This window comes from Phaseolus vulgaris, chromosome 4 (assembly GCF_000499845.2).
Source record: "Phaseolus vulgaris cultivar G19833 chromosome 4, P. vulgaris v2.0, whole genome shotgun sequence".
NCBI classification, from domain to species: Eukaryota; Viridiplantae; Streptophyta; class Magnoliopsida; order Fabales; family Fabaceae; genus Phaseolus; species Phaseolus vulgaris.
This window is the reverse complement of record NC_023756.2, coordinates 8,031,146-8,046,836: the sequence shown is the minus strand read 5'-3', so window position 1 is coordinate 8,046,836 and position 15,691 is coordinate 8,031,146. Positions and strand designations below refer to the sequence as shown.

The 15,691-nt window shown below is 32.3% G+C and overlaps 2 protein-coding genes across 3 annotated transcripts; one reads left to right on the top strand and one right to left on the bottom strand.

Annotated features, from left to right (window-relative positions):
- Positions 1-659: 659 nt before the first annotated feature.
- On the top strand, positions 660-3,477 carry LOC137837149 (pentatricopeptide repeat-containing protein At1g79490, mitochondrial). 2 transcript variants are annotated; one of them, XM_068646027.1, is made up of 2 exons: positions 684-821; positions 987-3,477. In XM_068646027.1, the coding sequence occupies exon 2, from the start codon at positions 1,059-1,061 to the stop codon at positions 3,324-3,326; it is 2,268 nt and encodes a 755-aa protein (XP_068502128.1). In that variant the 5' UTR covers positions 684-821; positions 987-1,058; the 3' UTR covers positions 3,327-3,477. The 2 variants fall into 2 exon arrangements, with proteins under 2 accessions (XP_068502127.1, XP_068502128.1); XM_068646026.1 differs by having other exon boundaries at positions 660-3,477.
- A 10,043-nt stretch (positions 3,478-13,520) lies between these two features.
- Positions 13,521-15,005, bottom strand: LOC137837148 (myb-related protein 315-like). Its single transcript, XM_068646025.1, has 3 exons — positions 14,779-15,005; positions 14,558-14,687; positions 13,521-14,236 (listed from the first exon to the last, which is right to left on the bottom strand). The coding sequence occupies exons 1-3, from the start codon at positions 14,909-14,911 to the stop codon at positions 13,672-13,674; spliced, it is 828 nt and encodes a 275-aa protein (XP_068502126.1). The 5' UTR covers positions 14,912-15,005; the 3' UTR covers positions 13,521-13,671.
- Between the last annotated feature and the right edge of the window lie 686 nt (positions 15,006-15,691).

The window sequence follows — 15,691 nt, the reverse complement described above, 5'->3', positions numbered from 1 at the left end:
TAGAGAATTCTTGGTTTTAATAAGGAGTGACTGCTATCCAAAAAAAATACTTTGGATTTTTAATTATAAATGATTGCGTTGCAGAAAATACTTAGGTTATTATCCAAGAGTGACTACATTCCAGAAAATACTTAAGTTAGCTAAGAATAATTGAGTTCCAAATAATACTTGGATTAATTTTAGCCATGAGTAGTTGAATACCAAATAATACCCATGTTGTAACTTGGTTATAATAAGTAATCTTCCAGAAGATATGTAGTAAAATATATAGTTATAATCATCAGATGAAAAAGTTTATGATAATGAATCATTATCATCTAATTTTTAATCTCAATAAATTCAATAGTTATCACGTCCAACATAAACCCTATTATACACTTGTTCATTCTAACCGGTTTAATATATATATGAGATAAATTTTATTTTATTTTAATTTTTAACATGTGAATTTTTAGGTTAATATTTTACAAAATTCCGCATTTTTTTTATCAAGTGTACAATTTTATAAATCTTTAATCCTTATTTTAATTAATTAAATTATTTCTTGATAGTAATAAAACCATAATGAGTAATATAAAATTAAAAATTAAACTAAAATTTGAGATTTTTAGGATTAAAGTTAAAAAAAAATGGAAATCACGAATGAAAACTTTAAAGTGACAAAATTTCCAAATGAAACATCTAAGTTAAAACTGAGAATGGAGAGAGAGACCACCTTGGGTTGAAGTGTCGCTGACACTGTAGGAAACGCATTTCAGGGTTTAAGCGGTGTGGAACCTCCCAAACTACAACCTTTTTGCTTGAACAGGAACATAAACGGTGTAAGTATTTCATTTCGTTCCTTATATTTCGCTTCTTCACATTCATCAATGATTTATAATCGCCAATTGCTTTCTTCTGCTACCAATATCTTCAAACTCACCCATGAATTCTCTCTTCTCTCTCGCGCTCGCTCCTCTGTTTCTGCACCACCCTTTACCCGAAAGTTAACGTTTTTGGCCTCTTCATCGAGATTTCCCTCCACCCCACGTTTCTGCAATGGCTCAAACCTTGTGGGGATGAGAGTCATGAGATGTTACTGCCAGGACAGTGGTGGGTCCGGGAAGTGGACTGAGGAAATTGAGTACTTAGATGAATCGGGTGGTGTTATTTACAAGGGTAAGGGTGTGAGGTCTGTGGAGCCTGGTCTTGATGATCATGTGATGGTGGGTGAGGTGAAGAAGCCCTTTGTGAATGCCCTGGCTGTGGCAAAAATTGTTGAGGTTGTGAAGAGGTGGAAGTGGGGGCCAGAATTGGAGACCCAATTGGACAAGCTACAGTTTGTTCCCAACATGACTCACATTGCTCAAGCGTTGAAGGTTGTTGGCGATGCTGATGCTTGTTTGAGTTTGTTTAGGTGGGCCAAGAGGCAGGCTTGGTATGCTACAAGTGATGACTGTTATGTCATGTTGTTTGATGCGCTGAATCAAAAGAGGGATTTTGAGGGGATTCAGTTGTTGTTTGATGAGATGGTTGGTGATTCGGCTGATGGGGTTTCCTTGTTTGCGGCGTGTAATAGGGTGATTCGGTACTTGGCTAAGGCGGAGAAGTTGGAGGTGTCGTTTTGCTGCTTCAAGAAAATAGTGGATGCTGGTTGTAAAGTTGATACTGAGACGTATAATTCGCTCATTACTTTGTTTTTGAATAAGGGTTTGCCTTACAAGGCATTTGAAATGTATGAGAGCATGGAGAAAGTTGGGTGTTTGTTGGATGGTTCGACATATGAATTGATGATCCCGAACTTGGCAAAGTCAGGGCGTCTTGATGCTGCTTTCAAACTCTTCCAAGAAATGAAAGGAAGAGATTTTAGGCCTGGTTTGAACGTCTTTGTGTCGCTTGTTGACTCTATGGGGAAGGCGGGCAGGTTGGAGAGTGCAATGAAGATTTACATGGAGATGCGAGGTTATGGCTACAAGCCACCCCCTACTATATATGTTTCTTTGATTGAGTCTTATGTGAAGTCTGGGAAGTTAGAAACGGCTCTAAGGCTTTGGGATGAGATGAGGATGGCAGGGTATAGGCCTAACTTTGGTTTGTATACTTTGGTCATTGAATCCCATGCAAAATCAGGGAAGCTTGACATTGCCATGTCTACGTTTTTAGATATGGAAAAAGCAGGGTTTCTACCCACCCCATCTACATATTCTTGTCTCTTGGAAATGCATGCTGCTGCTGGACTAATTGATCCTGCCATGAAACTGTACAATTCAATGACTAATGCAGGTTTAAGGCCTGGCCTAAGTACTTATACCGTGCTTTTAACTCTACTAGCTAATAAGAAGCTGGTGGATGTGGCTGCCAAAATTCTACTTGAAATGAAGACCATGGGGTATTCTGTAGATGTGACAGCCAGTGACGTTTTGATGGTGTATATTAAGGAAGGTTCGGTTGATCTTGCTTTGAGTTGGTTGCGTTTCATGGGTTCATCTGGGATCAGAACCAATAATTTTATTATCAGGCAGTTGTTTGAGTCATGCATGAAGAGTGGGTTGTATGAATCAGCCAAGCCTCTTCTGGAAACATATGTTAACTCTGCTGCCAAAGTTGATTTGATACTCTACACCTCCATTTTAGCTCATCTTGTCAGGTGCCAGGAAGAGAAAAATGAGAGGCATTTGATGTCTATCCTCAGTGCTACAAAGCATAAGGCACACACATTTATGTGTGGACTTTTCACAGGCCCAGAACATAGGGGACAGCCGGTGTTATCTTTCGTCCGAGAATTCTTTCAAGGTGTTGATTACGAATTGGAGGAGGGTGCTGCTAAGTACTTTGTCAATGTTCTTCTCAATTACCTAGTTCTTATGGGGCAGATAAATCGAGCTCGATGTGTTTGGAAGGTTGCTTATGAGAATAAACTTTTCCCAAAGGCTATAGTGTTTGATCAGCACATTGCTTGGTCCCTTGATGTTAGAAACTTGTCAGTTGGAGCTGCTCTTATTGCAGTAGTTCATACTCTTCATAGATTCAGAAAGCGCATGCTATATTATGGCATTGTGCCAAGACGGATAAAATTGGTTACCGGAGCAACTTTAAAGATTGTGATTGCACAAATGTTTAGCTCAGTAGAGTCTCCTTTTGAGGTGAGTAAAGTGGTTCTTAGGGCTTCAGGAGATTCAGTCATGGAGTGGTTTAAGAAACCAATTGTTCAGCAGTTTCTTCTGAATGAAATTCCTTCTAGGTCTGATATTCTAATGCACAGGCTAAACATACTTTTCCCTAGTTCTGCACCTGAAGTTCGATCTCTATCTCCTCCTAAGCCTCTCATTGCAGTCAGGGAAATGTAAACAGTTTTGACATCTATGGTTAGTAACTGGCGTTTAAAGTTTTATTGTTAGTCCAATGTCGTAGAGTGCTGCACAGTCTGAAAAGTGATGCTTAAAAAGACATGTACTATTTAAGAATTTGGAATATAACTCTGAAGATTCACATTTTTCACCTTTTGAAGTAGATGCATATACTATCTCATGATTAAGGTATTCATATATGCAAATTTTTGACTTCTCCCATTCTATTTGCTCTCTAAATTTTCCTTCATTCTTTTTCCACTTTTTGCTGTGGTAAGACTCTACTCCATGCAAAAGAATGACACCATTTAGAAATGCTGATAAAAGAAGCTGTTTTAGAAATAAACTATAAAATTTGAAACTTCTCTCCACTCAAACATCATTTAGCAGAAGAAACCACTGAGTAGGAAATTACATTAATGATAGTAAAATTACAGATAAAAGATCAGAAACTAGAAATCAGAGAGGGCTAGCTACAATGTGAACCGACAGAACATTATTATTGTGCCTTTTACTTGGAAAGTTACATTTAACTGACCAAGCTAAGGTATTTTGCATGAATCCTTTGTCAATATTATTTTGGCAAATAATCTAGTTATGCATGTCACTATAGAATCTTGTACACTAGTTTATAAATCTGTTTAGAATTAACTCGTTTATTAGAATTGCATTTGATTTTTAAAATAATATTACACATATTTTCATGTGGACTCGCTGGCCAGAATGTTTTGGTCTTATTATCAAGCTGCTGTAATAAAACATCACAAAATTATCTCTTCAGTAAATGGAGCAGCACATTATTGCCCCTAATGTTATAGTTAGTTGTTCTGAATTTAATTCTTTGATATATTTCCCTAGAGTAAATAATCGTCACAAAGAAGCAATGCTGATTTTGATAAACTCTCTATAATTCTGAATAACATTTATGTCTTCTTTTAGCTTTTGGGATCCTTTGTTCAAAAACAGTAATAGTTGAATGAGCACTCTAGCTGTGGATTACTTCCTTGTGCCTCCTTATTCTCTACTAATCTAAAGTGTATTTCTTTAAAGTGGATATATCTCTGTAACTTACGTCCCATATTCCATTAGTGATAGTATTTTAGTTTATGCTTCATGACTTCACCAAGTGTACATTCCAATAAGGAATCCAGCGGAACCTCTAAAACAAGTTTGTTTTGGTGCTTCTGCAATCTTAAATACATACTGTGGGATTTGTTAATGGCCTGAACTTTTCAAAGTGCTTTTTTGTTCTCCATTGTCAGGCCTTGAACCCTAAAGAATATAGTGGGATTCTTTAGTGTTAACATTCAAAGTTCATGTAATGTTTTATAAAGTTGCATTTTCTTGGTTGGATGCTTTGCTGATAATTGATATGTGCTGATATGATGCACCGTACAAAAGATATGTTTTGAAGAAAACAAATGCTAAATTATGGTACTGTGCCAAGATGGATAAAATTGGTTATTGGAGCTAAGCAAGTCTAAAGGTTGTGATTGCACAAATATTGAGTGAAGTAATAAAGTTCTTACTGTCATGGAGTGGTTTAAGAAACCAATCTTTTAGCAGTTTCTTCTGGAATAATGGAGTGGTTCACTGTAAAAACTTTTAATGTCTATGGTCAGTAACTGTTATTTGAGATGTTATTGTTAGTCCAATGTTATAGAATCGTGAACACCTTTTCATGAGTTCTGAAAGCTGATGCCATAGTCAGGAGGTGTGTACTATTTAAGAATTTGGAATATGAACTTTGAATGTGTGGTTATTCTTTCAGTGTGGTTTGTCATGATTACGCTACATACATGTAAAATTAGAGTTTTCCATCTTGGTGAAATTAGGATTTGTTATTGTGTACACTCTCATCTTTCTGGTTTATTTAATTGTTATCATTGAGGAAGTATTAGCCTTGTTTTTACATCCCCCATTTTTTCTCCCTCTCTAGATTTTCTTTCATTCTTTTTCCTCTCTTCTCTATCGTAAGACTCTACTTATCTATTGCATTTCCCTTTTTGGAGAGAAACTTTAGAAAAAAGCTATGGAATTGAAAGTACCTTTCCTTCAAACATTATTTAGCAGAAGAAATCACCTAATTGAAATTTATATTAATGATATTGAGGTGAAAGATTGGAAGCTCTAAACCTGGAAATCAGAGATTAAGTAACAATATGAACAGATAGTATGTTATTATTGTGCCTGTACCATGGAGAGTTATGTCAGACCAAGCAAAGGCATTTTGCATGAGTCCTTTGACACGATATCCTATTTTAGCAATAAATCTAGACACAAATGTCACTTCTGAATCTAGTTACCACTAGTTTATAAATCTTCAGTTAAATGGTATATTAAGCTTGCATTCTGATATAATTGATTAAATAATATTACATTTTACAAATGTTTTTGGTTAGACAAGGATGGTTTCTTGCTGGTCATAATGTCACAATCTTATTGTCAAACTGAATGTAATAAAACACTAGAGAATGATTTCTGCACTATGTAGAGTTGCACCATGCTTATCGAATCTTAAATCGAGAATATTTTATTTTTTGATTTTTTTTAGTTGTGAATTGGATCTTATTATGAATGATGAGATACATCATAAATAAAATATGATATTTTTAAATAAGAATAAGTGACATGAAAAACGCATTAGAAATATCATATATGAAAATGAAATTAATATGTTAAATTCACAAAATCAAAATATAATAATAAAATGAAAAATACTATTTTTTATATTTAAATTTTACATCTTAATTTTATGTTTTCATTCATGTCACTTAGATAATCATCTTCCTTTGATATAACATTCTCTTCTAACTCATTTTTATCCCCTTCCTCCACATCTTTAACCATACCTTCAATTTCATTATCATTTGCTTGCACCTATTAGAGAAATAAAATAACTTATTATAAGTATTATAACATTTATGATTATTTTAATTACACAAGTTTTATAGTTTAAACAAAGACATCTCTTCCTTTTCTTACTTGGAGCTCCTTCTTCAAGAGTAAAAGATTCATGTATATTCATCCATGAAAAATCATTTGGTAGACAAGAATCCTCCTTTTCAGTAATCCATTCATCATGTAATTCAATATCATATAAACATATGTGATCATAAGTATCATTTTTTTTCTCTATAACCTTTTGTCTCATCTTAAGTTGAAGGTTATACTTAATAAAAACAAGAACATTTGATCTTTGTTGTTTTAAGCGATTTCTTCTTTTAGTATGTACTTGATCAAATATGCTGAAATTTCTTTCGTACCCAATAGCACTATAAGTGAGACTCAAAACCCTTATTGCTAGATTTTGTAGCTCTTTACCCTTTCCTTCATAACCTTCTCACCAAAGAGAGACTGTTATGCTTTTTATGAAACTATTAAAATTAATTAAATGTTTTACTAGGATGCTTCTTATCCCTAGTAGCTATTGACATGCTTCTTCTCAACAATCCTTGTGTTTTTTTGAATATGTAAAGTTGTTGATAAAGTTGAAATCCAATCCTTCTATATGGGATTATTTTTTCAATGGTCTCATATAAAACTTCACAATCCACAATAAAATTTTTGTCATAAAGAAATCTGATTTAAAGAAAAAATTATTGAAATAAAAATTATTATTAATTTGCAATAATGATTAAGGTATAATTTAATAATAGTTACTTACTTAGAATTAAGGTAGTAAGCAACAATATGAAGAGACTTTTGTAATATCAAGTTCCAATGAGTATCAATTGTTTTTCACACCTTTTTGTATCAAGAGTCTTGATTTTTGAAATTTGTGGCTATTTGTTCTTTAGCTTTATCCATAACTTCATAGATATATGGCATAATAGGTTTTGCATCTCCATATAAAAGCCTTAACATTTTCACAAGTGGAGTTACACATTTTAAACAATATTGGATGAATTTCCAGAATCTATCATCACATAAAACAATGTTCACCACTTGTTTACCTTCATTTTTACTAGTTTGATTACTTGTTCTCCATTCTTGTGAAACAAACATAGCTCGAAGAACATTTTTCTATTGTGCTATGCATTGTAGGGTAAGAAAAACAGTTGCAAACTAATTCTTTTCCTTTTTGAATAATTTATATACAAGTTTAGGACTCCTCTGGGCCTGTAAATGAAAGTTGTGACCTTTTTAGCATTTGCAACGATATTATAAAATACTCAAAGCTCACCAATGTCTTCAAGAATTAAGTTAAGACAATGAGATTAACAAAGAGACCAAAATAATTTTGTTCTCTTCTCTATAATATTTTGTTGTTGCCACAAAATTAGAAGCACCATCAGTCACAACTTGCACAACATTATCCTTGTTGAACAATATGCTTTGATGCCTCCAAATTTGTGTAGAAGACTTGAAGAACCTGTTGCCCTGTGTGTGTGGTTTAGTAGTTTTTGACTTGTTAATTCACACATTGTATTGATCCAAACTCACTTGAATATTTCTCTCTTTTGAAAGAAATGTTTTCTAAAAAGATGAGAAATTTTAGTCAATTATTTTTCAAATAAACCAGTTGAAAAAGTTGTTACTCAAAAGTATTGAGACTAAAACAAGTTTTTCAACCTGTTGAATTGTCGAAACAACTGGTTGTTTGACACTTGGTGGTTTTCAAAATGTTTTGGAAAAACTTTTCTTTATTTTGTTTTTGCTGCCAAACTGAAACAACCGGTTATTTCGATAAAACAACTGGTTGTTTTATTTGAAATCCTTAACAGAAAACTTATTTCAATCTGTTGTTTTGGAAAACAATATGTTGTTTTTATAACAAAATTTTGTTAAGAGTTTGAAACTGTTTTTAAATGATTCCAAGTACTTTTGATTTATGATCTAACAATTTTAACTACTTCCCTGAGTCTATATAAAGATTGTTTTATGATCTTTTAAAGAACCTAAGATAGAGAGCTTATAAAAACGTTTTCAAGAAAATCAAGAGCTTTGGATCATCACTTGTGTGTTATATACGATTGGGTTTTCAATACTTATGTATTACTGCTTTGTAAAGCCCATGTGTAGTTTATTTCCTTCATTTGAGCACTATATTTTTGTGTAATATGTGTAAGGCAGTTTCAGAAAGGGTTTATGAAAACTATGGTGTTGCTAATGAGTGATGTGTGTTCTTGAGGGCTTCAAGATCATCACTCTTGGTGTGTGTTTGTAATATTTCTTTGATTACTTAGTGAATTCTCAGTGGTTAGCTGAGCACTGAATGTAGCTCTTGGTTAAGATCGAATCAGTATAAACCTCTTTGTGTGAATCTCTCTATCCTTTCTCTTATACACTGTTTTTAACACTGTTCTTTCTCTACTGGTATAAACAACCTGTTGTTTCGAGAAAACAATCGGTTGAATTTCTGTAAAGAACTATAAAACTGAACTTTTATAACAGAAAATCAATTGGCTGATTTTTCAAAACTTTTCGCTTTACTTCCAAACTTTGCGAAAATCTTGTGAAAACAATTCATCCCCCTCTCTTGTTTTGGCCACACATTCTAACAATTCTCCCCAATTTCTTCTATCACAAAATTTAATAGTTCAAACACTTGTTTGACATCCTTGATCACATTACTAGTATTAATTAAATTTTAAGAAAATTGTTCCACTTGGACTATTCACCAAAATGTTGGTAAGAGACCTTTCTTTTTCATCTGTCCAACCATCACACATCAAAGTACAACCACATTTCTCTCATTCAACCGTATATTTCTCCAAACTAGCTTGGATATTATCAATTGTCTTTTTCAAATAAGACACTCTAACTTCATGATAAGTAGGAGACTTTAAACCTTTTCCATATCCAACAAAAAAATTTAACATTTGAACAAATAAGGAGTTTCTTACCAAATTAAATGGTAAAACATTACCATATATACTTTTGAAAATGTCTAAATCACCCATTATATGTCTTTAAACACTTCATTTATGATTTTTTGCTTTATAACTCCTTGTTTCCCCTTCCTTAAAAATGACTCCAATGTCCCCTTTTTATTACTATCTTGGATATCAATTTCTTCAAAACAATCTTGACGATTTGCTTCTTTAATTTTTTTTTCTTTATCTTGTAATAACTTTATAAACATGTCTTTGATATTATGTGGAACAAATGTACATGCAATGCCATTTTCCTTTATTCCAAGAAGATGATGTTTCATTCTTGCAACACCACCCCAACAAGTGTGTGAACAATACTTACATTTGACTAGAAGTCTATGAGGGGAAACACTCTCACAGTGATTTCACGTAATATTTGTTTCTTTCTTTCGCTTTTTCTGGCTCATTACCTCTACCAAAAAAGTCAAAACAATCAACAATTGATTTTTTTTCAAAAATAAACAGAATCCTTGGAAAACTTATTTTTTTAGAAAAAAAAGAACCAAAAATACAAAAACAACTATATATAAAAAAATAATTTTTTTTATATAAACATATACTTAAACAATCTTATATAATAAAGTAAAACAAATACTTAAATAATTTTATATAAAAAGTAAAAAAAAATAACAAAAATAAACAACTACAATAATATATTTTAAATTGTAATTTAAAAGAATAAGAATAACTAACAAATAATTAATGTTTCATAAAAATGTACACCATACTACTCCTTCTACTTCCTTTAAAAGTGAAAAACACAATCTAAAAATATTAGTTGAATGCCAAAGTTAGACATATTCTTATATGTGTTGTTAAGACGCTAGACGGTCTAGTATCAGTTAGACGATCTAATACCCATTTGACAATATCATGATAATAGAGTTTGAGTTTTGATGATAACAAACACTATAAATGTGTTAAGATTTTTGACAAAGTTATTTCATGTGCAGACTTAGACATAAACACATTAAACAATCTATTAAGATTAAACATGATAGACAGTTATGTAGTATTAAAACCGTTAGACATTCTCTTAGAGTTAAGCTCATTAGAAGGTCACTATATTGAAAGGAGTAAATTTAAATTCTACAATATTAAATTTTTAGATAATCTCACACTAATTAAGCTATTAGACAATCTCATTGTGCTAGATGGTCTCACTGTACGAGACATGCTATATGGTCTCTTGATGCTCATCATGCTATATGATTTCAAAGGACAAGACGAGTTAGACGATACAATTATCATAAACATATTAGACAGTCACTTCGTCTTTTATGCGTTAGATGGTCGATCACGTTAAGGTGTTTTTAAACTCTATTGTTGTGCTCTTAAACTACATTCTAATCATACTTAAATGATTTTGAACTTTGTATTAATAGTATTTAACTATTCGAATCAAGGATTTCATTTGAATGCATCAAATGTACTGATTTGAAAGTATCAATGAAAAACAGAGCATTTCAAAAACTTCATATCTTAATTGTCTTGATGATATTTAAATGAAATATATCTTTTATAATGATTATAAACTGCTTTAAATATTTTTATGTTTCAACGACTAAAATTATACCAGTAAAAATGTTGTGCTAAACGTGAAAAAGTTTATGAAAAAACAGAGATATGGTTTACTTCAATGTTCAAAACTTATACAGACTTAGAAAGTTTTTGAAAATGTGTTACTATTAGGTTTATGGAATAAATGGTTTTTCAAATTATGATTATGAAATTAAATGAATATGATTCAATGATACCCAGTCATTTTAATAAAGATTATTATTGATTATGATGGTCAAATTATTTCCAGAAATTGTGTACAATACTGAAGATGCAAAGTACAATCAAATCAAAAGTTTCTATATAGTGTCTAACAGGAAACGAAGTATGAAATTTGTGCAGAATTTGCTTCTAGCAAAGCGAAGATTTAGCGTTCAAATATCTACAAGTAATGAAACATATCAAAGTCCAACGGTGTGATATTAATTGATTATGAAGTTCAAGATATTATGAAAGTAGAAGTTACCTTATAAAGCGTCTAATGATGAAACAAAGGTGCTATAGTGCAAATTGAAGCAATTTTCAAGCTAAGTGGATTAAAGTTTCAACGTTCAAATTTATACTAGAGTAGAAAGTATTCAAACTACAATGTTAACAAATACACACTCAAGACACACAAGAAATCTTCGAAGCATAAACTTCATTTTGAAGTGTCTAATGCCTAAATGACGATGTAAAAATTCAAACTTCAACGATCATCTTTTCAAAGCTATATAAAGAGATAAAAGATGAAGAAGAAGCTACAACAAGACATACAAGAATATCAAGAGAAATACAAGTTTGTGAGAATGTGAAAGAAAGTTTGTTTTATACATATTATATCTACTAGATAGAGCGTCTAGTCAATTTGAGTTATGTGCTATTCATTGTAAATTCTTCACTTTGCCTAATGATCTTTGATTGCTCTCTCTTTTGAGAGTGTTTTTTTTTTCTTATCTTAAGAGGTTTTAGTCTCAGGAGAGATTAATTTTTAGTGTAGATGTATTGAAACTTGTTAGTGAAAATCTCTTAAGTGATTTGCTTAAGGGGACTAGATGTAGCCCAAGGGGTAGGGTGAACCAATATTAATTTGTGCCTACTTCTATATTATCTTTGATAGTTAGACGTTGTTTTTACTTTGTCTTTAGATTCACATTTTGAGTTTAGGCTCTATTCAACCCCTCTCCTTTTCTAGAGTTAGATGTTCCTACATGTGCTATTTATGAAGAAGAGATTTCAAAGTCCATGCTATGCAAAGTGTTAAGGAGATGAGGAATACTCTATCTTTGTCAAGGATCAAAGGAGTTTAAGAGAAACAAGTTAACTCTACTTAGACATCACTACGAGATTTTCACTATGGAGGACAATGAGACCGTCCAATCCATGATTGCCAGGCTGTAGACTATTCTTAATATTATAAGATCTTTTGGAACCAACATTAGACAATACGAGATCAACGACAAGGTGTTGAGGACTCTCTCCCTTTATTGAGAGTCCATAAGACTACTTCAAAAGAACATTTAAGGACTTATAAGTCATGTCTCTATAAGAACTGGTAGGTATTTTTATTATTTATAAACATGTTTTGCAGAGAGATGTCAATATGGTCAAAGAAAAATATATTGCTCTAAAGATGTCACAAAAAAGAAATATGAAATTGTAGACAATGAATCAAACCTTGGATGGGAGACGATTCTCATAGTTAATTTTGATAATTATTAAAGTAATTTAACCCATAAATAAATTTAAATTATTCTTATATAAGTACAAATTGATTTGTGTTTATGTTTTTTTAAATTATTTCTCGCTTCTACCGGAAAGAACCTTTTTTTTTTATCGTAAACAACTCGATTTTTTTCTTCTTCTGTTTTGTTACTTTCTAAACTAATTTACATAAATATATTAAAAAATATAATAAATGACTATTTTATTAAAAAATATTTTTTCTAAAATAGTATAAATAAACAGCCCCGTTATTGAATATCTTAAGCATACTGATTAAAAAATAAAAATAAAACCTTTTACTACTAAAAAGTCATTAATGTACTTTTAGTGTGAGCTTCAACGCATTTTCAATCAAAATTCTAATAAAACCTTTTTATTTTGAATTTTTTTAACTAACATACATTGGTTATCATAAAAATTAAGAATAATTTTTAATCCTATAAAAACCCATATGATAAAGAGATAAGGATAGAAAATTTTCACATCCAAATGTCAATTATTAAAGTAGTCATCAATTTAAAGATCACATTCAAATGTTAATTATTAAAGATGAAATATATTCAAATGTTAAGTGGTATAACCCCAAAAAACTGTATTTTAAATTTGAAGAAGTCATCAACTTATCCAAACAAGATTTCAAGTAAGGAAATTTAAATGCATAAAGCTTTCTCCCCTCAAAAGGAACCAAAGGAGAACAACAAAAATGATTGATTGTAACAAGCAGCAGAAAGTGACCAAACAAGGAAAACCTTGGACACTTCATAATGATGTGTGTGACAACTTTAATAAAACAGTTACATTGGAGACAACAAAAAGTGGTGATCTTATCAACTCCTCATTTGTGACCCCACCCATGTAACAAGGATATGGTAAAATTAGTTCATATCTAAATTAAATTTAGTGTATAAGTTCATTTATAAAAATATTATATAATGCTTTTCAAAATTTAACTTTTGTATAAACTAGTTCTAAGTTAGAAATGAATTGTGACAGAAAGTGAGAATGTTAGTGAGGAGTTGAATCCAAGAAGTGGTGGAGAAGGAGCAAACCATGACAAAGTATCCAATTCACATTCAACAATATGGAATCACATCAGCAAAATCATTCATTTGGGGTTGGGGGATTGAAGGAATGAAAGTGGAGTTCTTCATGACAAGAAATTTTGTAGCATTTTATTGCTGCAGAGATTGTAAAAATGGAGCTTATTGCCTATTTTCCAAGAAGGGAAAATCTTTCTGAAGTGGACTGAAGTTATCCCATGAGAGAATGGAATCCAAACCCTCAACCCATTGTTGCAAGGAATTCTCCTGAAGATAAGAGGATTCATCTACAGAAAAGTTGCTGGAATCATCCAGTGAGAAAGAAGAACTACAATAAGAACTAGTGCTGGCTTTTGTTTCTTGGCTCATCCATGATCCCAAATCCAACTGTGAGCACAGCACTTCATAATTGTTAAAAAATCCAGTGGTATCATCCCATTTGACCCTGCTTTCTTCCATTTTCTCTTCTGTTTTTGGCTCTTCTACTGTGGCATGCATGTCCAAGGACTTGTTGTTCTCCACACCTTGGTCAGATCCATTTGAAGTGCTTTTTGGCTGCATGTCTGTCTTAACTTTGTCAGCACCAGACTTTTCCTTTTGCTCAATAGGCATCAGGGTGAAAGGGTCCAAACCAAGGAGCTTCAACCTCTTTTTGATTTTTGTGTTCCAATGATTCTTGATTTCATTGTCTGTCCTCCCTGGAAAATGTGAAGCAATCTTAGACCACCTGAAAAATGAGCTTCATTGTGTTAGAAGAAATTATAGTATCCATTGGTATCCTTTTAGACCACAGCACCCCCCTAGGATTATTTCAAAAAAGGTTTTAAGAGATTGTAATTTTGGTGGCATAGTTAAGGTTTTCCAACTTGCTTATTGTGATTGTAATTGTGGTCATATTTATCAGTAACTTTCTATAATACCAAGGATCACAATAAAATTGCAATTACATTTGCAATTTAAAAGGCTTCTTCACAATACACTGTCCAAAAGCCATGCCATATATTTTTGCTGCAAAGAAAATACAGAAAAATGTAACATACATATATACCTGTTACCAAAACATGAATGTAGTTGTATAATTTGATCCTCTTCCACTTCAGTAAATCCACCCCTCTTGAGGTCTGGTCTGAGATAATTAATCCATCTCAATCTGCAGCTCTTTCCACATCTCAACAATCCTTCAGAACCATGCCAAACAATGCACAATTCAAATAATACACAACTTTAAGAGAAAGTCACATGTGAACAATTTCTTCACAAAATAAATACCTGCTAGCTTGGGAACTGCTCTCCAGCATTGAATACCATTGTTGAGAATGAAATTCATAAGCTTGTGATCTTCCTCAATAGTCCAAGGGCCTCTCTTCAAACCAACCTTATCACAACAAGGTTGTCTTCCCATTATGGAACCTACCCTTTTGCCAAATCAAGATATTATTCCCTTGAGAGTTAACAAGTATGTGACATAAAAAAGGAGGGCACTTAAAAAAGGAGCTTAATTAAGGTTGAAGCAAAGATGCTGCCAGTTCATTCAGACATTTTAAATAAAGGCATGGTGTCCTTTGAGAGGGGTGACAAATGATTGGATGGAAGTTACTTTAGTTGAAAGCTGTGAAAGGCATGGAAGGGTTGTCATTATAAAATGATGGTCTCCACCACCCTTATTGAGACAAGATGAAGAGTTTCTGTTCAACCAGAAAATTTTTCAATGGAAGAAAAAAAAAACCATGTGTGAGTCCACCTTGTTGACAATTTTTCATTATTTGGAGCCAAAATCATCTCTTGTTCTTAGCATTCCTTGTAAGCACCATAAAAATATTGAGTTTGATGGGATTCCCTGGTCCCAAATGGCTGGCAAGCTTTGTCGTTGTAGGCAATTCCCCCTTTTCATCTTTCACTACATCTATATATATATATATATACATATACATTTACCTTCACCAAGTATGTACTGATATCATGAAATTCTTCCATTGATTTGGGGATTGGAACCTTGGTAAATTATGTACAACAAAAGCATATGCAAGCACTCAGAACATTTTTTTTTTAATTATGTATCAAACTTCAGTGCATGCTTTAGTTGTTCTATCTCAACTTCATGCTATATTTTGGTTAATTGGGTACGTTTTTGCCGTTTCTAGTATGAGTAACATTGAGGTTAAATTTATTAAGGAAAGTATTA

Bases quoted from the DNA above. Each gene is read 5' to 3' on its own strand.
- LOC137837149 (XM_068646026.1), top strand. From the start codon at position 870: ATGATTTATAATCGCCAATTGCTTTCTTCTGCTACCAATATCTTCAAA.
- LOC137837148 (XM_068646025.1), bottom strand. From the start codon at position 14,911: ATGGGAAGACAACCTTGTTGTGATAAGGTTGGTTTGAAGAGAGGCCCT. The intron at 14,688-14,778 runs GTATTTATTTTG...ATGGTTCTGAAG, and splicing joins AGCAGTTCCCAAGCTAGCAG to GATTGTTGAGATGTGGAAAG. The intron at 14,237-14,557 runs GTATATATGTAT...CTCATTTTTCAG, and splicing joins CATTCATGTTTTGGTAACAG to GTGGTCTAAGATTGCTTCAC.